General features: G+C 33.4%; 4 protein-coding genes and 1 pseudogene across 7 annotated transcripts; 3 read left to right on the top strand and 2 right to left on the bottom strand.

Moving 5' to 3' along the window:
* Positions 1-259: 259 nt before the first annotated feature.
* Positions 260-3,530, bottom strand: LOC108817430 (disease resistance protein CHS1). The gene is made up of 2 exons (XM_018590110.2): positions 3,079-3,530; positions 260-1,387 (listed from the first exon to the last, which is right to left on the bottom strand). The coding sequence occupies exons 1-2, from the start codon at positions 3,528-3,530 to the stop codon at positions 352-354; spliced, it is 1,488 nt and encodes a 495-aa protein (XP_018445612.1). The 3' UTR covers positions 260-351.
* LOC108817428 (putative disease resistance protein At4g11170) lies at positions 3,456-8,577 on the top strand. Of its 4 annotated transcripts, none has more exons than XM_056990246.1 (9): positions 3,456-3,596; positions 3,708-4,227; positions 4,339-5,440; positions 5,533-5,838; positions 5,934-7,196; positions 7,296-7,859; positions 7,950-8,095; positions 8,184-8,260; positions 8,362-8,577. In XM_056990246.1, exons 2-6 carry the CDS (start codon positions 3,761-3,763, stop codon positions 7,857-7,859), a joined length of 3,702 nt encoding a protein of 1,233 aa, XP_056846226.1. In that variant the 5' UTR covers positions 3,456-3,596; positions 3,708-3,760; the 3' UTR covers positions 7,950-8,095; positions 8,184-8,260; positions 8,362-8,577. The 4 variants fall into 4 exon arrangements, with proteins under 4 accessions (XP_056846226.1, XP_056846227.1, XP_018445610.1 ...); XM_056990247.1 differs by having other exon boundaries at positions 8,387-8,577; XM_018590108.2 differs by having other exon boundaries at positions 8,184-8,577.
* A 1,524-nt stretch (positions 8,578-10,101) lies between these two features.
* Positions 10,102-11,930, top strand: LOC108814728 (disease resistance protein Roq1). The gene is made up of 2 exons (XM_018587353.2): positions 10,102-10,706; positions 10,999-11,930. The coding sequence occupies exons 1-2, from the start codon at positions 10,105-10,107 to the stop codon at positions 11,747-11,749; spliced, it is 1,353 nt and encodes a 450-aa protein (XP_018442855.2). The 5' UTR covers positions 10,102-10,104; the 3' UTR covers positions 11,750-11,930.
* Positions 11,931-15,258: 3,328 nt separating this feature from the next.
* On the bottom strand, positions 15,259-16,711 carry LOC108815391 (uncharacterized; annotated as a pseudogene).
* Positions 16,712-20,877: 4,166 nt separating this feature from the next.
* LOC130497657 (putative disease resistance protein At4g11170) lies at positions 20,878-22,585 on the top strand. Its single transcript, XM_056990637.1, has 2 exons — positions 20,878-21,482; positions 21,573-22,585. Exons 1-2 carry the CDS (start codon positions 20,938-20,940, stop codon positions 22,150-22,152), a joined length of 1,125 nt encoding a protein of 374 aa, XP_056846617.1. The 5' UTR covers positions 20,878-20,937; the 3' UTR covers positions 22,153-22,585.
* Positions 22,586-23,943: the final 1,358 nt, after the last annotated feature.

Below are 23,943 nucleotides of genomic sequence, written 5' to 3' on the forward strand. Positions count from 1 at the left end.
ATAATGGATCATGACAATGCAGTGATTTTGATTTCATATAATCTTGCAAGCATCTCGTCTCGGTTATTACCTTCCTCGATCTTAGTCCTCCAATGACAACAGCCACATATCATATTTCAGAATACAAGAAGAAAAATACATAACAACTTTTGCATAGATATCACCATGAAGGTTCTACTACTACAGGGACAGCATCACTTTCTTTCTAGTCAAGTCTTTATTGAAAGCTGAATAACATTAGTTTAGCGAACTATCAACATAGATAGCAGAGCCATCGATCACTTTCATTGTATCCGGCACATTGACATAAATCTTTTGAGTAAGCTTAGAACATGATCATCACTTTAATTGTCAAATCAACATGTGATATGAAGCTGAATGTTTTTCTTCATCTGCTCCGACATACTGTTCCAATTCTATTTGATGTCTCGGAAGGTATTCACCTGCCCCGATGTAGTTTGATACCTGACGGCTACCGTTATCTTGTGATGCTTCGAGCTTGCGCAATGTTGTTTTCCAACTCTCTTCGTCTTTATCAAACAATAGTGAACCAAGCACTTTGAGAGCCAGAGGAAGACGTCCAGCAAATTGGACAGCACGAATGGAGAACCCTTCAAAACCAACAGGAGGGTAAGGCATCTTGAAAGCATAAAGAGAGAAGAGTTGAAGAGCTTCGTCATATCTCAGAGACTCCATATGGTATGTATATTTTACTCCGCATGAGTTAATAAGCGTATTGTTGGACCAAGATGTCATGATAACTCTACTTCCAGGACCGAGCCACCGGGAAGCCTTCATTGCATCCTTATGTTGTTCATGGTTAGTATCATGAACACCATCAATAACAAGCAGGACGTGTCGGTTTACAAGAAAGGGTTTGATGGCATCAAAGATGTTATCGGAACTCTTTTTGCGTGTAAGATGTTGTAGTAAACTTGGTGAGATTCGGTTTCGGTAGATGTTGTTGACATTGCTTAGGAAGCAGTGGTGCTGAAAGCGTCGTGAGATGTCGTTGAAAACACATTCCGCGAGTGTCGTTTTACCGACGCCGTCTTCACCCCAAATGCCAACAGTACGGACACTTTCCTTAGATTCCAAATCCAGCAATGCATAGACTGCTGTCTTGTGGCGATACATCCCAACAAGACCATCTGCAGGAGACGGTGATTCATTCGACAAATCATGGTCTTGGCTCTCAGGTCCAGCTTCTCCAGACCTAGGCAGGCTTTGGGGTACGTCCTTCATATACGTATCACTCATCAATGTCAACTGGCTGGATGCGTGGCCAGTGGCTGCTGCTTGTCGAATTTCATGCCGGCGAATTGTAGGAAACGGAGGAGAAGAAATGCTGATGAGTAGATCATCAAGCATCTTGGAATCATCCTCCCTGCAAGACACAAAATCGTTAAAATAATATAGAAAGCACTGTATATACAGGGTTTGATAACTAATAAGCGTTTAGGTATCCATTAAAGATATAAATCTGATTTACATATATATATATATATATTTGAATATCCACAACATTTTAATCTTGTTCGAGTTTGGTTTGATTCTTAGATTACCAAATTTTGAATTCATTCGGATATTTAATCAATTTTAGTTTAGATTCAGTATTGCTTTCGAACCAAATTCAACTCGGTTCTTCAAATTCAAATTTTTTGTTCAGCTTTAATTAATCTAGTTCTTTTGCATGTTGAGATCACATTAAACCTTTTTTTTTTTGCTTTTTCTCTTACTATTAGAGTACAGAATGAAAAAAATATCCCAAACCAAACCAAAGCCAGATCCATACTGACTTAATTTAAATCAAATTATATGTCTAAACCATATAGTTAAAATTTTATCAACCCGAATAATTAGGTTTAGTTTGGTTTAAATTTAAAAACTGAAGTGTTGTTTAAATAAATTAACTACATAACTAATCATGTTAAGATTTAAATTATTTAATCATTTAACCTAAATAACTATATATAATTTATATTTTTGATGAGTACAAAAAAACACAACTAAGAATGAAATAAATGAGTATGAATCTCATATATTAATATCCAACCCGAAAAACTACCTATAATATTTATATTAGGTTTAAAGTTTAGGTTTATATTTATATATGAGGAGAATAATAGTTTAGTGTCAAAATAATGATTTTCTTCTGTTTTTCTAAATTATATATTTGTAACCAAATTAGAACAAAACTAATAATTCAACTCGGTTGAACTAAGCAAATAAAAATAAAATCAAATTAAACCTAACATAAACCAAACTAAACTAACTTTAGTTGATTTTGATTACAGTTTTTTTAGACCCAAATAAAGTAAACTAAAGCAAACTCAAATCAAATCTGAATTTAAATTGAAATGTCCGCCCCTAATTAAAGTGGTAGTTTAAGCTTGGTCACAAGCTGCTTACGGGCGTAAATTACATCAATCGATAATCCAGTATCCGACCACTAAGCGTGATCGACTAGTCCATCGGACTTATGCCCATGCCATTACAGGATTTTTAAGTCTCCACTTAAGGGCTCTTGGTTACGCAAAGTGGTCTGGAGAGCGAGAAAAGCCCATATAAATTCTCTCGTGGCCAACACGGATCGAACCCAGGACGGACACTCCAGCCGGAGTTCCTTTACCACTAGGCCAACACGCGTTGGTTGATTTTCTATATCTGAGGCACATAAATGCTATTAACCTATTGTTGTTCCACAAATGTTTTATCAGTGATACGATCATACAAAATTCACAATGTCCTTTTAGCAAAATAAAATAAAAATAATTCACAAAGTCTCAAAACATAACAATACAGTAAACATACTATAAATTATGATATTTTAATGATTTATAGAACTATTTATTAATAATATTATTTTGAGATTGATATGTTTTAAAATATGATTTAGGTTAAATAAAAATATCTAATTTTACTGTTTGATGTTTTGATTACATATATGTATTTTTTATTTTTATTTTCTTTTTGTTTTTTTTTGTAACATTACTTTAGCGTATTTGTAAAAAACACTGGCCGAAATGATTATTGCGATTTCGGAGCTTAAGGAATGGTGTGGGAGTAAATTTTTACCAATTTTGGGAACAAAATTTAGGTTCGGATATCTGCAACCGCTCCAATGCATTCCTCCAGCGAGTCACAGTCTCGGGAGCTTCTCTCTCTTCATGCCTCCTCAACTCGTCGGCGAATTTCCCAGTCCAATCCACCGGATCCACTTCGTAGAAGACTGCTTTGACACTCCCCCGATAACTATACCTTGACTGCTCAATGATCTCCGCGAGTACCTTCAAGCACCAGGCGGAAGAGGCGTAATTCTCCGATATCACAACGACGCCAACGTTTGACTCTCTGATAGCCTTTGCGACCTCCCGTGATATCCTCCCGCCTCTCGCCTCCTGGTTTTGATCATCGTCTTTGTAAGCCGGAATCCGTTTTTGATCCAACGAACGATAGAGATGGCTCACGAAAGTCCTACCTGTATCCTCCCTTCTAAAACTCAAGAACACCGAGGGAGAATAATCCATATGATTACTACTAGATCTCGAAGTTATGATGGATATTTGAGTTTGGATCTCGAAGGTGCAAATTATGTAAGCAATAATATTCCAAAAGTCAACGGATTATAATAATATGATATTGCAAGTGTGTAAACTTACAGGACGGCATTGACTGGTCTTATTATTCATGAATTCGTCTTTCAGATTTTCTCCAGCTGCAAACCTTCTTTCTTGGCCGCACGGAGAGTAAGACTGATATGGCTTCTTCATCCTCTTCGTCTGCTATGTGGAAGTACGATGTGTTCCTAAGTTTCAGGGGAGAAGACACCCGCAAGAACATTGTCAGCCATCTGCACAAAGAACTTGTCAACAGAGGAATCGTTGCCTTCAAAGATGATAAAAGGCTTGAGATGGGGGACTCCATTTCCCAAGAAATCACCAGAGCCATCCAAGAATCAAGATCCGCTCTTGTGATTCTCTCCAAAACCTATACTTCATCTAGGTGGTGCCTGGACGAGCTCCTGATGATAATGGATCTCCACTTGAAGAATGGGATGAAAGTCGTCCCCGTTTTCTATGGAGTTGATCCTTCTCATGTGAGACATCAGACTGGGAGTTTCACGTTGGAGAAATACCAAGGCTCAGAAATGGCTAATAAGGTCTCCAATTGGAGAGAAGCTCTCACGCAAGTCGCCAGCCTAGTAGGCAAGGATTCTGAAACTTGGTAAGTTTTCACTACCACCACACACACGCACATATATGTATATGATGGTTATGAATTTTATGATATCTATCTAAACGTTCATATATGTTCTGCAAATTTTCCATATTATAGTGAGAACGAGGCCTCGATGGTTGAAGAGATTGTTGAAGCCATTTCAAACCACGTGTTTGTTATGCAGCCAGTAGATTTCAGCGATCTTGTTGGAATGGACGAACACATGGAACGACTGAAAACTCTGTTGAGAATGGAGTCTAAGGATGAGGTTCGTATGATAGGAATCTGGGGAATGGGAGGCATTGGCAAAACCACCATTGCCAGATGTCTCTTTGGCCGGTTTTCAAGGCTATTTCCAGCTCGTTGTTTCCTTAAAAACGTTTCCAAGATTTGTAGAGATCATGGCGTCTCCTATTTACGGGAAAAGTTTCTTTCAACCACACTCTGTCTCCCCGAGAACTCGAGCTTAGAACTTGAACCCCATGAGATTAAGGATAGGTTTGGAAATCGGAAAGTCTTTGTAGTCCTTGATAATGTGGATGACATCACACAGGTGCATGTCCTCTCCAAAGATTCTGGCTGGTTTGGTCCAGGCAGCCGAATCATCATAGCAACCCGGGACAAGGGCTTGCTTAATGCATGGGGAGTCAGAACTCTATATGAAGTTAAATGCTTGGATGATGATGCTTCTCTTAAGGTATTTAACCAGTTGGCTTTTGAAGGAGGGTTTCCTCCTTCAGACGTTTATGAAAAACTGTCAATCCGAGCGTCTTGGCTTGGTCAAGGTCTTCCAGCCGCTATTGAAGCTTACGGTCTATTTTTCCGAAGACTGACATCCGTGAAGGAGTGGGACGATGCGTTATGTAGATTCATAAGAGCTCCTGATAAAAATGTCCTGGAGATCTTGAAAACTAGCTACAATGCCTTAGAGGAAGCAGATAAAATTGTTTTTCTTCATGTCGCATGCCTCTTTAATGGAGAACCTTTCCAGCGTGCCACTACCCTCCTCGATGATGGTGAGCTACAAGGTTGTCTGGGAGTAAAAACATTGGCTGACAAGTCTCTAATTGAAATAACTGCTGGTGGGTATATAAAGATTCATTCTTTGGTGGACCAAACTGCAAAAACAGTTGTCAATCGAGAATCCGCGCAGAGGTCCGGGGGACGAAGAGTTTTGTGGGATCCTTATGAAATTTACAAAGTGTTTGAACGTAAAGCGGTAAGACTCGACTGTATCTGTTGCTGTTCTTGATGGTTTCTGCACTATTATTGTCTGTATGCTAACTGACTTTGTCGTTTTTAATCCCACAGACAAACGAACCAACGGAATGCATGGGGCTACACATGTGTGATATGGTTTTTGGGTTGCATCTGGGTGGGTATCCAGAATATCATCACGATACTCTCAAATTCCTTAAGGTCTACAAGCACTTGGACCATATAAAGACCAAGCTGCATTGCAGTAGTGACGATACATATCTACTTTCATCGAGGCTAAGGTTACTACATTGGGACGCATTTCCTCTGACAACCTTCCCTTGCCGATTCTGTCCACTAGATCTTGTTGAAGTTAGTCTACATGGAAGCAGTCTCACAAGCTTCTGGAAAGAAACCGTGGTAAAAACTCTTAACAGGTCAATGCTTATTACCATGCATCTTCTAGTACTATACATTAATACAAGTTCGCTATTCTTTGTTGAATTATGCTGCAGGAGATGCCAAACTTGAGAAGATTGGACTTGTCAGGCTCAGTAAATCTGGAACAACTTCCAGATCTTTCCATGGCCGTTAATTTGGAGGAATTGACAACTCAAGGATGCAAGAGGCTGAAGAGAATTCCGGAGTCCATCAGTAACCTTACTAGGCTGACGAAGCTTGATGTCTCATACTGCGATGAGCTCAATAGTTACCACATCACTATAAGGGAATTGACTGGGCGCCGTCGGCAGATTGTTTTGTATATCTCGGGCGAAGAAGTGGAAACGGAATACATTAAAAATCTAGCCATAGGGGGTAACATACATATTCAGATGTTGTCACTTGCCGGTAACGCTGATCACCTCTGTTTTAGTACTGAGGATCAGGCACCTGATGAGTTAAAAAATAAGGAGCCACCAGAAGGAGATCATGACGAACAGTTGTTTCATGGTCTTGGATTGCCTATGTCGGAGTTCCATGATCATGATTGGATGATGCATAGGGACCAGCCAGTACCTCATGATCATGCCCCACAAGATTTTCATGGATTTAATTCCGTAGACATCGTAAGGGTCAACTACAACAGTGATGGTGCAAGCTTCCTCTGCAATAGCCTTTCCATGTTTCCCTGCTTGAAAGAGTTAAATCTAATCAACCTAAACATCAAAGTGATCCCGGATGATATACGCGGCTTGCAATTCTTAGAGAAACTAGACTGGAGCGGTAATGATTTCGAGACTTTACCAGAAACAATGAAGCAACTTCCCAGGTTAAAATACATTAGCCTTTGTAACTGCAGAAGACTTAAAGCATTGCCAGAACTAGTTCAGTTGGAGACAGTTAAACTCTCTGGCTGTGTGAACCTCGAATCATTGTTCAAAATTTTCCATGGTGATCAAGATTGGGGCAGATGGGGGTTGCGTGAGCTTTGGGTTGACAACTGCAACACCATTCAGTCCATTTCAGATCAGCTTGGGCGTTTTACCAAGCTATCGTATGTAGATCTTAGCAGCAATGACTTTGAGAGATTGCCATCAAGCATCCGGGACCTCTCCTCTTTGAGAACTCTCTGCCTCAACAAGTGCAAGAAACTCAAGTCGATAGAAGAATTCCCCTTGTGTCTCAAGTATCTCTACGCACATGGCTGTGAATCCCTGGAAACTATTTCCTTTCCTTTGAACCATTCTATAAAACACCTTGATCTTAGCCATTGCTTCGGTTTAAAACAGCATAAACATCTGGTCACTCAGTTTCTAACAGAGGGACAAAACGAAGAGGTATGTTATCAGCTTATGTACCTTTGTTCCATCCACTCTGCAAAAAGCATGAAGTTGATCATCTCTTTCCTTTTTGATGTTGTTTTCTTCCTCGAATAGGACTCACCGAGATTCGCTTGCTTTCCTGGAACCGAGGTGCCCAATTACTTTGATAATGTATGGACAGGAAAGTCCTATACAATTGGCTTACCCTGGCCAAGCCCGAAACTGATGGGTTTTGATGGATTTATCGTGATTGCTTGCGAGAGGCCCTTTCAGATACAATTCTCGCCACTTTTTTATGACTATTATTGGGGATATGAACGATACTTTCATTTGTACCTTCAACAAGATCTCTTTCATTGCCGGGACAGTAATTTTCATATTACTGAAGAAGAAGAAGCTGTTAAATCAGATCACCTCGTTATCATCCGCGGGATAAAGAACTTTAGCGACTCAATTAACAAGTTCGGCATCGAATCCCACCTGCAGTTATCGAAAGAGTTAAAGTCTCCCTCCGCGGAGATTAAGTCATGTGGGTTTAGATTGATTTGGGAAGAGGACGTAAGAGATAAGATTAAAACCAAAAAGAAGAAAAGTCTGACCTCTCGTCTCTCTTCCCTCTTCAAATCGGAAAAGTTGAAGAACATTTCGAATCCCGGTCAAAAGCCAGAGTGGTTATAGGTACTTTTTAAAAGTTTCGTTTAATTTAGTTAGTTTCAGTTTTTTCAAAAAGCAAGACGAACTGCTCAAGGTGGTGCCATTTTCTACGAGGTTGATCCTTCACAAGTGAGGATACAGATGGGAGAAGTGTGAAACAGTTCAAGAAACAAGAGGAGAGATATAACAGAGAGAATCCAATCGTGGAGGGATGCGTTAACAAAATTGGCTATTCTCTCCGGCTAGTGTTTAAAGAACTGGTAAAATCTCCATAAGGACCATATCTATTACTGAATCTTGTTGATATGTTGGATAGAAGTTTTCAGAGTGGAACCGTGTTTTCTTCAGGGAAGATGACTTGACGCTGGTGGACGAAGTTATGGGGAAAATATCAAAGATGTTGTTCTCGGCAACATCTTGCAATGGTAATAACCTAATTGTATAAGTCTTTCCAACTACAATATTAAAATAAGAAAAATACAGTTGGATGTTTAGCCTATGACCCTTTTGTCTAAATTTGCAACAGCTTTGGCCTTTTACTCTAAAATTAGGTAACACAAGAAACCATGACACTCACCAAAGGAAACCATGACACTCACCAAAAGAAACCGTGACGTATAAGAATAAGAAAAGTCTTATTTCACCTGTTCATTGAGTAACAAAACACTGTGACAGTCCAGTCTGTCCACGAATGTATGACTCGGCACCTAAAAGTAGCATTCATTACTGCGTTACTAACTCAGTGACTGCAGGACCATATCGCATTAAATCTGCTAGAAACTTTCAACAACAATTATATTTAGGCTATACAAACAGTTAGGCTTTACAAACAGAGTATATCAAGAATAAATTATCCAGATCTCCAGTGTTTGTGACGTTGCATGACATAAATTAAATTAATATATATTTCAGGATGGCTGTTATGTTGCTATTTAGTATTGTCTCTATAAAAAGGTAGAACAATTCTGTAGTGATTTAGAATACTCGTTTTCTTTACTTTACAAGCCTCAATGTCAGGGTGTCAAGAATGGCGGGCGGTACCTGAATAGGATTGGCTTCTTTTTTTGAACAAAGGATTGGCTTCGTTATCCTCTCCTAAGTTTTGTGATCCACATTATTCCTTATAAATTATTGAATTCATTAACTCCCCCCACCCCCCCCCCCCCAACCATATCGAAGCTATCGATTTCAAAAATTAATTCTATATTTACAATGGAGTCTACTAAATCGATTTCAGTAATTTGATATCACATTTTTATAAATTGTGATTAATTACCCGACTCGACTATAACACACATTCGACTTAATCCGATCCAAAAGTGTAAAAAAGAATGAACAACTAGCTAAAATTTTCATTTTCTTGATACTATAAATCAGAAAATCAGTGATAGATTTCTGTAATTTTATGTTAGATATAAAATGAATAAAAATAAAAATAATCAAAATAACAACAAACGAATCTAATGACAACTAAATGATTTGACCTAAAATAAAAACCCATATTGAGTAATATTTTAGGTTTTCACTTCCCTGTAAAAAAAAACTAAAATATAATAAAATTATTTATTATTTTTTCATAAAATATTTATTATTTAGTTTTCTTTCTTGTTTAAAAATATTTTAATTTGATTTTGGTTTGGTTAATCTTTAGTTAAAAAATCAAGCTTACTTGAAAAAAATTCATTTGTCTTATATTTATATCTAAAGATTACAATTATTTCAGATTTTATATATTTAAATTATAATTTAAAGTTAGATTTCAATCAATTTCTCAAGTTTAAACAAGCTTTGTTATACTTTCATATTCTCTTCCACGTTGCACATGAGTCCTAATTTCAGTGAAAGAAGATATAAATTATCTTTTGTCAAACTTTGTACTTGTTTTTTAAAAACATTTATTTCAAAAAACAACATTTGTCAGGTCAAGGTTGAGTTGTATCAGATTCGAGTTAGATTAGGGGTAAACAACATTTGTTAAATGTGTTTACATTGCAGATTTTACTGATTTTGTGGAAGTAATCCAAATCCAATAGTATGAATGGTTTATTGAGGAGATTTTCATGTTTGAGGAGGGCAGTCATCAAAAAAAATATGGGGTATAATGTGAAATTTAATCATAGAGAGCGCCTAGCCAGGTTAACCATTGACTGCTATTTTGTTCTGGTCAGCTTTAAAACAAAATATCCAAGTTTGCTAGTAGAATATCCAAGTTTTCAAAACTACCGGGAGTGTTCGTCCTACCCTATAAATATATGTATACTTTGGCTAAATGCTCTTAAACAAAACAAAAAAAGTCCCAAAAGAGCAAGCAAAAAAAAAAAACAATATGAACACGGTCTTAAAGAAACGATCGTGCTTTAAAACAAAAGCTAAGTCCTTACGACTATTCGAATCGAGGTCATCATTATCTTCTTCTTCTTTCCCTCCTAAAAAATACGACGTCTTTTTGAGCTTCAGAGGCGCAGATACTCGCAAGAACTTCGTGAGTTTTCTGTACAAGGAGCTAGAGACCAAAGGCATTCAAACTTTCAAAGACGACAAGGCACTGGTGTGTGGCCGTCCGATTGCACCAGAGCTTGTCCAAGCCATCAGAGGGACGAGAATCGCCGTAGTGGTGGTCTCTCCGACTTACTCAGCTTCCTACTGGTGTCTTGAAGAGCTTGTTAAGATTTTGAGACTCGAGAAAAAAGGTTTGCTCACTGTGGTGCCGATTTTCTACGAGGTTGATCCTTGTCAAGTGAGGAGACAGAAGGGAGAGGTCGCGGAACAGTTCAAGAAACACAAGAAGAGATATAGCAGAGAGAGAGTCAGATCTTGGAGGAATGCGCTGACTAGGGTAACTGTTCTTTCCGGCGACTGTTCAAAAAACTGGTATAAAATCTCGATCTACGGACCATATCTTATATTTTATGCGTCTTCTTGTTCATTTGTGTTTTGAACAAACGCGAAGCAATCATGGGAAAGCAAAAAAACATTTAGAGGAAAAACATAATTGAAGCAAATAATCGTTTTAAAATTGTATATTTTATTATGCGAATGAATATAAAAATTCAAAATTCCATATTATTTTCCATTAGAAAAAAAAATATTATCTACTAAAGGTATTTTTTATAGTCCAAAAATATACAAGAGCTAAATTTATGGATTGGAATCATTTTTTCAGCAAAGATGACGCTACGCTGGTTGATGGAATTACTAAGAGAATTTCAGAGATTTTGTCCATGGAAACACAAAGCAATGGTAATAACCTAATTGACTTCGACAAACACATGAAGGAATTGTATCCGTTACTGGATCTAAATTCAAACGAAGGTGTTCAAGTAAGTGGAATTTGGGGAAGAGGAAGCAATGGAATATCAGCACTCGCCAAACGCGTTTACCAAGACATCTCACCCAAATTTGAAGCTCATTGTTTTCTCGAAGACGTCAGAAGGATCTCACTAGATTGCCAAAAATCCCATCTAAAAGAAGAGCTTCTTTCCAAAATGGAAGGTCCTTGCCTGAGCACCAAGAGCTCTCGCATGTGTTGTGACGCGATCAAAGCAAGGCTCGGGAACAAGAAGGTTTTGCTTGTGGCTAACGACGTGGACAAGATCGAAAAGTTAGATGCGCTCGCTAACGAATTTAGTTGGTTTGGTCCAGGGAGTAGAATCATTATAGTCACACAAGATAAGCAATTGCTTAGTTCATGGGGTGTGAAGAGTGTCTACGAAGTTGAGCTCTTGAGATGCTGTGAAGTTGGTAAGCTCTGGAGGTCTGAAGCCTTCAAGCAGAAACAAGATCCTGAGAATTTCGAGGGTTTCATGCATCTTCCTGGTATTAATATGTTTTCGTCCCTGAAATATTTAATGGATTATTTGAGTGATGGAGATCAGCTTAGGGAAAGATTAAATGAAATTTTATATAGTCTTTAGTAGGTCTGGGAATTAAAACCCGGATCGACCGTCGGATCCTGTATCCACTCCGATTCGGTCAAAAAAAACGGGTATCCGGATCATTATAGTCGGTAAACACAAAGTGCCTTATCTTAAAGATGTAACGCCATCATTTGATCTGGATTTACCGTTTTTGTGCAATACTACTGTTCTTTTTTTTTTTGTTTTTTTTCTCTATCGTAATACTGTTCTTTCTTATAAGGAATAAATATACACCATTTTCTTGAAGATTTGTCTGTAACTTTGATGATTCGACATGTCCAAATAATTGACGACCCAATGAGATTTACACTGGTCAGCGGCTTAGAACATCGACAATGATAGAGACTAGATATTTCTCAAAAATTTAAAAATGTTAATATCTATTTATTTTTTCTTCATTTTAAAATAATTGAAATGCTAGATAAATGATATGTGGAGGATAAGTATCACACAACACATACAGGGGTCTCAAATTTATCATTTTTTATTTTTAATATTCTTATCTATTTTAATTGTGAAAACTATGTAAGAGACATCAATGTTCATGCTATAAATGCACTGACTCAGTGTCAAATGATAAGTATCTCATTTTTTATTTTAAAAGAAAACTATATTTTGATCCGTATTTTGAAAACACATATTTATTTTTTGCTAGTTAAACGATAATTTTATTTTTGTCGTTATGGTTTTGTTTCCAGACAGTATTGCTTTGGCCTTGAGCCTTTTGACGTTAAACGAAAATTTATGTTTTTAAGTTTTGTACATATACCGTTTGAGTTTTTTTATATCTATAACTGAGATTTATTTGTTTAAAATATGGAATGCTTTTATATTTGTAGTTCGGTTCATAATTTCATAACTTTTGATACTATTAGATTAGCTAACTCGATTGAATTAATGAATGATTTCATAATTGTAGATTTTGACCCACATATTTTGATTTAATTTGGTTTAATTTTATTTTCGATGATAAATTAAATTTTCTAATAAATTTATCATAGAAAATAGTGTAGAATTAGTATATATACATAAGAAAATAATAAATTTACCGTTTCCAAGAACAAACGTCGGATATACTCGCCATATTAGTCAATGCTTGACGATGAAGATTTTGAGTTCTTATTGAGTAGGAGTATTGATTACAAGAAACTCTCTACAATCATCTAAACTCAGCATCTTTTGCCCCTCTCATTCCTATTTTTCCGTTTTTTCGAACAATAAATTTTAAACATAATAAATAGAAATCATAATTTCTTTTGGTCTGTGTTTTTTTAATATTGACATTATAACCAAACCAAAATCTATAGACCCAACTTAATTCTAGGTAGAATGTTTTTTAAACTATACCTTATATAATTTTGTCTAACATATAATATTACTAACATATATCCTTAAATATAGCTTAAATAAGGTAAGATTTAAATAAGTAAATCTAAATAAATATCTCAGTCAATTATGTATTAATTAAGATCTTTCATATATGATTGATTTCATTTAATGCATTTTCTAGTAAATTATATTTGCAAATATTTCCGACATATTTAAATTTATTCCTCAAAAAAATATAAATAACAAAATAAACTAATATTGTTATATAAATAAATTTTGGTTTTCTAATATCATTTTTCAAATATTACAAAAATCATCAAATTACAAAATTTACAAATCTAATAGTTTTTAAAAATTTTATGTATATTTCAAATGTATATAAAAATTGATTTTAAAATATATCAGTTTTCTATGGATTTTAACGGGTCAATCATGGTCAGATCATAGGTTAATGATAATATTTTAGATTTATCAGATTTTTAGTTAACGAAATTTCATTAAATGTAAACTAGATTATATATTGTTTATCAGTTCAACCGCGAGTCTGTGTCGAATATGAAAATACTGAATATCTATTTTAAACATAAATCTGTAAATCAAAAATTTAAAAATATTACTCAATACCAACTGATATTTTTATTCAAAACCAAATCCACGCTTTTAAAAGCACGGATCAAAATCCAGTGTTATGATAAAGCTAAACCATAAAGTAACTAAAACCATGGTTAGTTTTAGAGTAACCCAACCTTACTAAGGTTGCTTTGCCACTTAAATCCTTATCCCTTAACCCTTTGATCTTCAGAGACCTTATTTCGTATCATGTTCACTTTTCATTTGCATTATGGATGACCAAACCAGGTCAGATGTAGCTTGGAAATAGGAGTGTTTGCGTCTATTTTTGGAGTGAGTTGCTGGTGTATAGAAGAATTCTTATTCTTGATGATTGGAGTAAATGATGATATAAATATTCTTTTTCAAGTTTAGCGCGTTTGATGTGTTCTAAGAGCATCTCCAAAAAATACTATATAACTTCATATTTGAAGTTTTTTGTTCTCCAAAAAAAAAATTCAAAACTTTAAATTTGAAGTTTTTAGTGTCACTACTCAAAATTTCAAATTTAAAGCTTCATGCATTTTGGTCCTTACAATTACATATTACATTTTATGATTCTTAGATATTTTGTTGTTTATCATTTTAATCTTTAAAAAAATCACATCTTATAATATTTCATATTTGTCTTGATAAATTTTAGTTTTACACATAAAACTAAATATAAACCTTAAAATAAAAAGTTATAAAGTTTAAAAACATCTTTAGACTTCAAATATGATGTTTAATATTTAGTTATGTATTTATATTTATAATTTATATATTTACTGTAAGATTTTTTTAATTAATATTAATGTGATATTTTTATATATGCACTAGTTATTTATAAGTTTTATGGATTTATATTAATTATAAAAAATATAGGGACCACCGTGTAAAATACAAATAATTTTGAATTTATGTTTGAAGTTATTCTTTTGGAGAAAAACAAATTGAAACTTCAAATTTAGAGTTTTGCAAACTTTAAAATAGAAAGTTATTTTGGAGATGCTCTAAATAAACTTGTAGGGGAGATCTAAGAAAAAAGTAAAACAAAAATTGTGGTGAAAATACTGAAAGTAAATATTATAATATAGAGTGAATAATTTTAATAACATATTATAGAACAAATAAAAAAGCAGAAAGAGAGAAGAGATGCGAACATATTTTCTTCGTTGCTTCCAAATTGTACAAGGGCAATTTTCATCCAAAATATGCAGTAACATATATTCCTATCACTTGGTTTGTTTGTATATGTACAATAAGAAAATACTTATTTGACTTGTTTATTGAGTAAAACAAAACACTGTAACAGTCCAGTCTGTCCACAAATGCATGTATTACTCAGCAACTAAAAGTAGCATACGTTACTGCGTTACTAACCCAGCTGCACCACTTTTTTTTTTTTGTGCACTGCCACTGCCCCAACTGCATATCCAGGTTAGCCAGGTTAACCATTGACTGCTATTTTGTTATGGTCAGATTTAATTTCTTAGTAGATTACCCAACTTTTGAAAATTACCGGGAATATTCTTCCAACCGTATAAATATCTGTATACTTTGCCTAAATGCTCTTTAAACAAAAAAAAAAGGTCCCAAAAGAGCAAGTAAAAAGAACGATATGAACACGGTCTTAAAGACGCGATCGTGCTTTAGAACATAAGTTAAGTCCTACGGACTATTCGAATCGTTATCGTCTTCGTCTGTCACTCACAGCAGCTGAAGCATGAAGCATCTCTACCAAGCTGGGCGAGTTGAGCTCCTAGGCTTTGCTGGTTGGACATGAAATTCCCAGCACCAGGGTGACAGTTAGCTGAAACAGCTTGCCAGCTAGGACTCTGCCTCCACATGCTTTGCTTTGTTACCTTAAAAAACCCTATTCAAATGTACATGAAACGTCTACTTCCCTAAACCATTGGATACAGAGACTATAACTTCACAACATCAAAGAACATGGAAATCGATGCAAGCATACGGAATTCAAACCAACTCAAAGTAGGTTTCTGATAAACAAAAACAAACCTTGTTTGATGAGGGTGATGTTGGAATTTCTACGTTGAGAGAGCAATCTTTTGGGAAAAATCCCTTTCTCGATGTCTCTGATTAGTGCGTTTATCAAAGGTAAACAGACACCAACAGCATCTTTAAAGTCATTTTCTTGGCTCTCATCTTTCTTCCTGTAATAAAATAGGGAAGGAAAAAATTAATGGCCTAAACGTCTCATGATACATACACACTAGTTCTGTGATATATAACAACACTAACGGATTCCAATGATAGACTCACCAGTTGAGTGATATTGACAAAGAGGGTACTCCAGAAATCAAGGCTTCCCTCCCTAGCTCCAGCTACTGCACCGGAGTAGAACCTGGAACAGTTTTCACATCAGTAAACACATAGCAGAGCCAGTAATATATAAAAGACAAAAAGCACCTACATTTGATAACCACAGCCTGATCTCTGATTGATTCCACTAGTCACCTGAATCAGACAAGCATTGGAAAAAAAGATGTAGAAATTACAAGACACCAAACAAACATATATGATGGGGATGATTATAAATACGCTAACCAGTGTTGGTTTCGACCAAGCGAAAAGCTTCGCTCCAGATAATCCTAACGAGATGCAGTCCACAGGAGTCCCTGAGAGACAACAACAATAATATATATCAAAGCCTATGAACTAGCGAAAGGTATATACTTTACGAACAACTTGAGGATCAACGGGTCTTGTTTCAACAAAGAAAATATTAACAAAAATGGGTGAGAGACCGCACGCACGTTTGAGGAGCACAGACGTGGACATTGTAGACTGTAGAGCACTTCACGAACCAAAGCCTCAACGAGAGAGACTAGACCTGGTGAATCAGATGATGTGGGTCTGTTGTTGAATGAATCGATAACACTAATGAAGATGTCGCTGAAGGGGAGACGAAGATGATGAAGAAGAAGATTGGGCACGGACCGGGTCTGACGGAGATGTCAGTAGAGACTAAGAGAGAGAAACTAATTTTTTTTAACGTGAAAATCCTTAAAAAAAAGGAGGGGGGAGGAAAATTGTTTGTCAGGGCAAAAAATCAACAATCATGTCCCATTAGTCTAATTTCTTTTTTTTATCATTTTTTTTCTCTAATATCCTTTAGTATTTTCTAAAATAAATCAAATAAATAGTTTAATAAACAAAAAAAAAATCAAAATAGTTTATACTGATGAAATACTTATATCAACTTTATAGATATATTTTTTAAGTTCAAAAAATGTTTAAATCATAAATTCATATTTTGTTCTAAAAAATGTAGAATTGACATTCTACATAGTAGAAAATGTAATCTAATTTTTTCATTTAATCTACCATGTTTAGAATACGTGTTCTACTTAAATAATAGTAATCTAAAAATATTTAGAATACACATTCTACGTTTAACCTATAGTTCTAAAATCTGTAGAAATCGAAATCCATACATTACTAAAAATCTAAAACATGTAGAAATCAGAATCTACATATTACTATAAATCTAAAACTAGTAGAATCAATTTCTAACACGTTTAATCTATTCTACATATTTTAGAATACATGTTCTACGGATAAAGATAATATTAGAAGAGAATATTTGGGAATATTCTGTTTCCTTATTTATTAACTAAAATCGATTTTAAAAAATAGAATTTTTTTTAAAATAAAATCTTAAAAAGAAAAAAAAATCTTAAAAAAAAAGAAATTCGTTTTAAGAAAAAAAATTGTCTTCGACTTTTATTTTTTTTTGGATTTTAATATATTCTTTTAATCATTTTAGTTTAAAAATATATTTTAATACTTAATTTTTTTTTCTAATTATAATTTCGGATTTTTAATTGAAATTAGGGGTAGTATTGCCATTTTGAAAAAAAATTAGTCTAATAGAACATAAACTTTAAGAGATTAGACTAACGGGACATAGTTATTATTTTTGGCCCAAAAAACAATTTTCCCAAAAAGAAGGGTTTTGGTAGACAATTTTTTTTTAAATTTCTTATTATTGGTTTATGAATTTTTAAATTATTTCGTAAAATTTACTGTTATTGGTTTGAGAACTTTAAAATTCCGTTAAAATCTTTACTTATTCAGAAATTTTAGTTGTTATTTATTTGTAATTTATTTAAATTGGTTAATTTTGGGATGTAAATTTCCTATACTAATACTCATGAAACCAAAATTTGAAAAATTCATGTTTTACTCACAATTTTTTTTAAACATCTCTCATTCATCTCGCATCACTCGACATTCGACAAGATGACACCATCCTAATTTATATTGATTTTGAGAATTATCTTTTGAATTATGAAGTTGTTTTTCTTCCTCTACTTTCGTTAGGTTTTGAATGTTTTTATATGTGCAACATGGAAGAAGAAGATTCTGGTGAGGTTCTTGTTGCTTTTGTGGTGAGACTGAAAGACTCGAAAGTTAGAATAATGGTAAAAGGGGTTCCGCTTTGGTTTAAAGGTTTTCATCGAAAATTTTAGTTAAATATTTTAGCATTATATTCATAGTTATTATTAATGATCTATACTATTAAAAACAGAATACATTTCAGTTTCTTTTCTCCAAAATTTTTTATTCAAGAAACATGAGATTCAATAATTAAGGATACATACATATTTTCATCACTTAACATATTACCCATTTTTCACTGTTTATAATGGATATTGTCAAAGAAAAAAGTTGTTGCAATCTATTCCCTAGAATTTTTTTATTTGTTATATATTTATTATATAAATATTATAGTGAGATTTGTCATATCAAAAAAATTGCAATCAATCATGAAAATATTTTTCTTCCTAATATAATATTTTTAATATTTAAATATTTGTCTACAAAATTGTGGTGAAAATGTTGAAAGTAAATATTATAATGTAGAGTGAATAATTTTAATAACATATTATAGAACACATAAAAAGAAAAAGAAAAACAGGAGAAATGCTAACATATTTTCTTCGTTGCTTCCAAATTGTACGAAGGCAATTTCATCCAAAATACATAACATATATTATATCACTTGATTGTTCGTATATGGAATAAACTAGTTGGTTATCAAAAAAAAAAAAAAAAAAAAAAAAAAAAAAAAAATGGAATAAACTAGTTTAGAGCACATCAGTATGTTCTCAGGCATGTTCTTAGAATAAAAATAAGATCATTAATTAAAAAATATCTGAAAGAGTCAAAAGTAATTCTTTGCCAAGAGCAGTTCTTAAGGTTTTGAGAATACTAATTTGAATGTGTCTATTAAATTATGGTTCATTTGTCACTAACAAAATATAAAATATGAAATTAATTAAAATAATATTTTATGAGAGACTCGCCCATTATCTATGGTTGCTGGTGCTCTTACATAGCAATTCCCAATAAGAAGTCATATTTGACTTGTTTATTGAGCAAAACAAAACACTGTAACAGTCCAGTCTGTCTCCTGACTCTCCTCCACTAATGTATGACTCAGCGGCTAAAAGGAGCATACGTTGCTAAATATAATGGTCCTAAGTTTTGTGATCCACATTATTTCCTTATAAACTATTGAATTCACTAATTCCCCGCCCCATCCAAGCAATCAATTTCAAAACTAATTCTATGTTTACAATGAAGTCTACAAAACCGAGTTCAGTCATTTGATATCACATTTTTAAAATCGTGATTACCCGACTCGATTATCGCACAAACCCGACATAATCCGTCCCAAAAGTGTAAAAAATAATGAACTAGCTAAATTTTTCATTTTCTTGATATTAGAAATCAGAAAATCAGTGATAGATTTTTGTGATTTTATTTTAATGCATTAGATGAAGAAAAGAAGATATACATCAATCAAAATGACAACTAACGGATTTATGACGTATGTTACATGGAAACGAAAGCGGATACGCGGAAGCGGAATCGTGTAGAAGCGTAGAAGCGAGATTTTTTAAAAAAGTAAGAAGTAGAAACGTGTCGGAAGCGTATATATATATATATATATATATATATATCAAATATATAGATTAAAAATGTGACTAACAATTATATGATTCAAATTAAAATAAAAAAAATGTTCATTTATAATAATTTTAAATGATTTTACGTTAAAACCGTGAAACTATACATAAACTAAGTTTATAAGATATTATTAAACTAATTATTTTTTAATTTTTCGTAAATAATTAACATAATATATTTGAATATAGAAAATATATCTCTAATAAACCCTCAATGCATAAAGACAATATATAGTATTAGTTTTAATGCTTGTGTATATATATTCTCTATTTCACTATTATATAAAAACAATGTTTCTTATATTTTTATTTATTTATGATATTGTATTTTCTTAAAACGGGAGCGTGATTCCAAAATGGAATCGTAAGTTTCCAACGTGTTTTAAAGAGGTATTTTTGAAAACGCATTGGAAGCGAGATTCCGAGAGCTTCCACAAGCTTCCGATTCCGATTCCGGTTCCGAAGCGGAAAGCGAACGTCCGACAAAGCTTCCATGCATGCAACCTAGTTTATGACAACTAAATAAATTGGCTTAAAATAAAAAAAAAATGAATTCAGTAATATTTTAGTTTTTCACTTCCCTGTAAAAAAAAAAGTTATTTCTTATTATCATAATTTTTTTTTGGTGTAAACTTATTATCATAAATTATTAATTATTTAGTTTCTTTTTGTCTTTATTAAAATATTTTAGTTTAATTTTGGTTGTTTAATTTTTAGTTTAAATCAAGCTTAAACAAATAATTTCATTTATCAAAGAATTATATTTAATGGTTACTTTATTTTTGATTTTTATATTTTTAAATTAGATTTAATAGCAAATTCTTAAGTTCAAACCAGCTTTTTATGCTTTCATATTCTCTTCCACGTTGTATATGAACCTTAACTTCAGTGAAAAGAAGATATAAATTATCTTTTGTCAAACTTTGTACTTGGTTTAAAAAAAAAAATCTAAGTCAAGGTTGATTTGTATCAGATTCAAGTTGGAATATGGGTAAATAATTTTCATGTTTGAGGAGGGGGGGGGGGTGATAAAACAAAAAAAAAAAGGGGTACAATGTGAAATTTAATAATAGGGGGGGTCTAGCTAGGTTAACCATTGACTGCTGTTTTGTTATGGTCAGATTTAATATCTTAATAGATTATCCAACTTTTGAAAATTACCGGGAATATTCTTCAGGCCGTATAAATATCTGTATACTTTGCCTAAACCTAAATGCTCTTAAACAAAAGAAAGTCCCAAAAGAACAAGTGAAAAAGAAAAACAATATGAACACGGTCTTAACGAAACGATCGTGTTTTAAAACAAAAATCAAGTCCTACGGACTATTCGAATCCAGGTCATCGTTATCGTCTTCGTCTACCACTCCTCAAAAATACGACGTCTTTTTGAGCTTCAGAGGCGCAGATACTCGCAAGAACTTCGTGAGTTTTCTGCACAAGCACTTAGAGGCCAAAGGCATTCGAACTTTCAAAGACGACAACTCACTGGTGTGTGGCCGTCAGATTGCACCAGTGATTGACCAAGCCATCAAAGGGACGAGAATCGCCGTTGTGGTGGTCTCTCCGACTTATCCAGCTTCCAACTGGTGTCTTGAGGAGCTCCTGACGATTTTGAAACAAGAGGAAGAAAAATTACTCACCGTGGTGCCTATTTTCTACGAGGTTGAACCTAATGACCTGAAGAGACAGACGGGAAAATTGGTGAAGCAGTTCAAGAAACACGAGAAGAGACATAGCATACAGAGAGTCAACTCGTGGAGGGATGCGTTGACCAGACTGGCTACTCTCTCCGGCGTTTGTTCAAAGAATTCGTAAGCTTTCTATAACGTGACCATATCTATATGTTGTGTTGGATACAAAATTTTAGACTCTTAAGTTCACATTTTTTTTTTTCATTTCAGGGATGATGAGGCGACGCTGGTCGATAAAATTACTGAGTTAGTATCAAAGATGTTGTCCAGTAACGTAATTAGTGTCGACGAGCACATGAAGAGATTGTATCCGTTACTTGATCTAAATTCAAATGAAGGTGTTCAAGTAAGTGGGATTTGGGGAAGAGGAAACAAGGGAAGATCAGCACTGGCGAGACACGTTTACCAAAAAATATCAACCAACTTTGACGCTCATTGTTTTCTCGAAGACTTGAGAAGTACCTCCCTCTTTCTACAAGAAGCGCTTCTTTCCAATATGAAAGGGGAAGGCTTAAGCACAAGGAGCTCTCACATGTGTTTGGACGCGATCAAAGCAAGGCTCTGGAACAAGAAGATTCTGCTAGTGGCTAACCACGTGGACAACATCGAAAAGTTAGATGCGCTTGCTGATGAATTTGGTTGGTTTGGTCCAGGGAGTAGAATCATCATAACCACACAAGATAAGCAATTGCTTATTTCGTCGAATGTGAAGAGTGTCTACGAAGTCGAGCACTTGAGATGCTGTGATGTTGGTACGCTCTGGAGGTCTGAAGCCTTCAAGCAGAAATAAGATCCTCTGAGTTTCGACGGGTCCATGAATCTTCCTGGTATTAATCTAATTTCTGTTCCTCTGAAATATTTATTTGATTATTTAATTTGAGTGATGGAGATCAGCTTAATGCAATAATATATAGTCTTTAGGTTCATTAAAAAGGAAAAGGCAAAGCCTTTATAGACACAAAGTACCTTATCTTAAATGATGTAACGCCATCATTTGGATCTGGATTTACCAGTTTTTATGTAATACTGTTTTTTTTTCCTCACAATGTAATACTGTTCTTTCTTATAAGGAATAAAAAGATACACCATCTTCTTGAAGCTTTGTCTGTAACTTTGGTGATTCGACATGTTTAACTTTATAGAGAATTCAATGATATTTACATTGGTCAGAGCCTTAGAACATCAACAATGATAGAGATTATTTCTGGAAGAAAATTGAAGTCAATTTCTGATTATTTTTTCTTCATTTTAAAATAACTGAATTACTATATAAGTGATATGTGGAGGATAAGTATCCCACAAATATATAGGAGTCTCTTAAATAAGAACATCTCTATCATTTTTCTTATTTCAATATGATTTCACCTGAGAATAAAAAAAAGTGGTGTTTCTTTGATAAAGTGATATTAGCAATTTTTTGATTGAAATTTTGAATAGACTGCTTATAACAATGAAATCACTCCATATTTGGAGTGTAATATGCAATCAGCCTTTTATTTTACTTTTAGTAATTTTATCTTTAACTATTATAATTTTTTATACATGTTTTATTATGTAAACTAGATTTATTTTCTAATTTTGTTGGCCATTCTTTAAATTAAGTAAAACAGATGACATATGTTTATACTTTTTAGAAAAAAAAACATCTCTTATATTTTTTTAAAAAATTATTTATATATTTGTGATTTTGAATCTCTCTTATACCTTCCTTTTTAAATAACTATTTTTTTAAATTGATGTGTTTATTAATATTACAGCTCCAAAATTTTAAAATATTTTAAAAAATTATAATTATTTTAAATCATCTAAAATTAGATATATATATATATATATATATATAATTCTAAAGCTCAAAATAATTATATTCTGAATAATTTTTTGTATTTATAAATTACTTTTAAGGAACTAATTTTAAATAGAAAAATAAGTAGTAATATAAATTTTGTAGAAAATATTTTAAATTTGTACAGTATTTTAAGGAGATAACACAGAAAAAAAAGAAGAGAATAAAAAATGGTTCTCTCTGTGTGAAATTGACAAAGGAGAAAATAAAGAAAAATAAAATCTAACTAAATCGTGGCGGTTAGATTTACTAATATCAATTTTTTTTTTATATCAACGATACTTGATGAACGACAAAAGCCAATCTTTCACTCTGTGAATTGACCAATCAGAAGTAAGCCATTCTAATTTTTATTTAAATTTATTTAGCCAAATTATGCTACTAAAGTGTAACTACCTTAAAACAAATGATTACAAATTAAAATAGTGGTTAACAATACGCTAAACCTAAAATATCATTTCATTGCTTTTAAAAATTACTACATCTAAAGAATACATATATAAATTAATATATGAATTGAAAATATTTACTGTAGAACATGAGAGAGTATAAACTCATTACTGTAGAACAATCTAACTGAAAAATTTTCAACCCATGAATGTATTACATTTGGGTAACATATGTTTTGTGAAGATGTACATATATTCAAACTATATCAATTGTTCCATTTTATATAAAATATACCCATTTGGATGTCTTCTATTATTTACTAATAATTTATATTTATATAACAATTAA

Source organism: Raphanus sativus, chromosome 7 (assembly GCF_000801105.2).
Source record: "Raphanus sativus cultivar WK10039 chromosome 7, ASM80110v3, whole genome shotgun sequence".
Taxonomy (NCBI): Eukaryota; Viridiplantae; Streptophyta; class Magnoliopsida; order Brassicales; family Brassicaceae; genus Raphanus; species Raphanus sativus.

Coding starts and splice junctions, on each gene's coding strand:
- LOC108817428 (XM_018590108.2), top strand. CDS start 3,761: ATGGCTTCTTCATCCTCTTCGTCTGCTATGTGGAAGTACGATGTGTTC. Junction 5,839..5,933: donor GCTTCTGGAAAGAAACCGTG/GTAAAAACTCTT, acceptor ATTATGCTGCAG/GAGATGCCAAACTTGAGAAG. Junction 7,197..7,295: donor CAGAGGGACAAAACGAAGAG/GTATGTTATCAG, acceptor TTCCTCGAATAG/GACTCACCGAGATTCGCTTG.
- LOC108814728 (XM_018587353.2), top strand. CDS start 10,105: ATGCTCTTAAACAAAACAAAAAAAGTCCCAAAAGAGCAAGCAAAAAAA. Junction 10,707..10,998: donor GGCGACTGTTCAAAAAACTG/GTATAAAATCTC, acceptor TCATTTTTTCAG/CAAAGATGACGCTACGCTGG.
- LOC108817430 (XM_018590110.2), bottom strand. CDS start 3,530: ATGGATTATTCTCCCTCGGTGTTCTTGAGTTTTAGAAGGGAGGATACA. Junction 1,388..3,078: donor AAATTTTGTTCCCAAAATTG/GTAAAAATTTAC, acceptor TGTGTCTTGCAG/GGAGGATGATTCCAAGATGC.
- LOC130497657 (XM_056990637.1), top strand. CDS start 20,938: ATGAACACGGTCTTAACGAAACGATCGTGTTTTAAAACAAAAATCAAG. Junction 21,483..21,572: donor GGCGTTTGTTCAAAGAATTC/GTAAGCTTTCTA, acceptor TTTTCATTTCAG/GGATGATGAGGCGACGCTGG.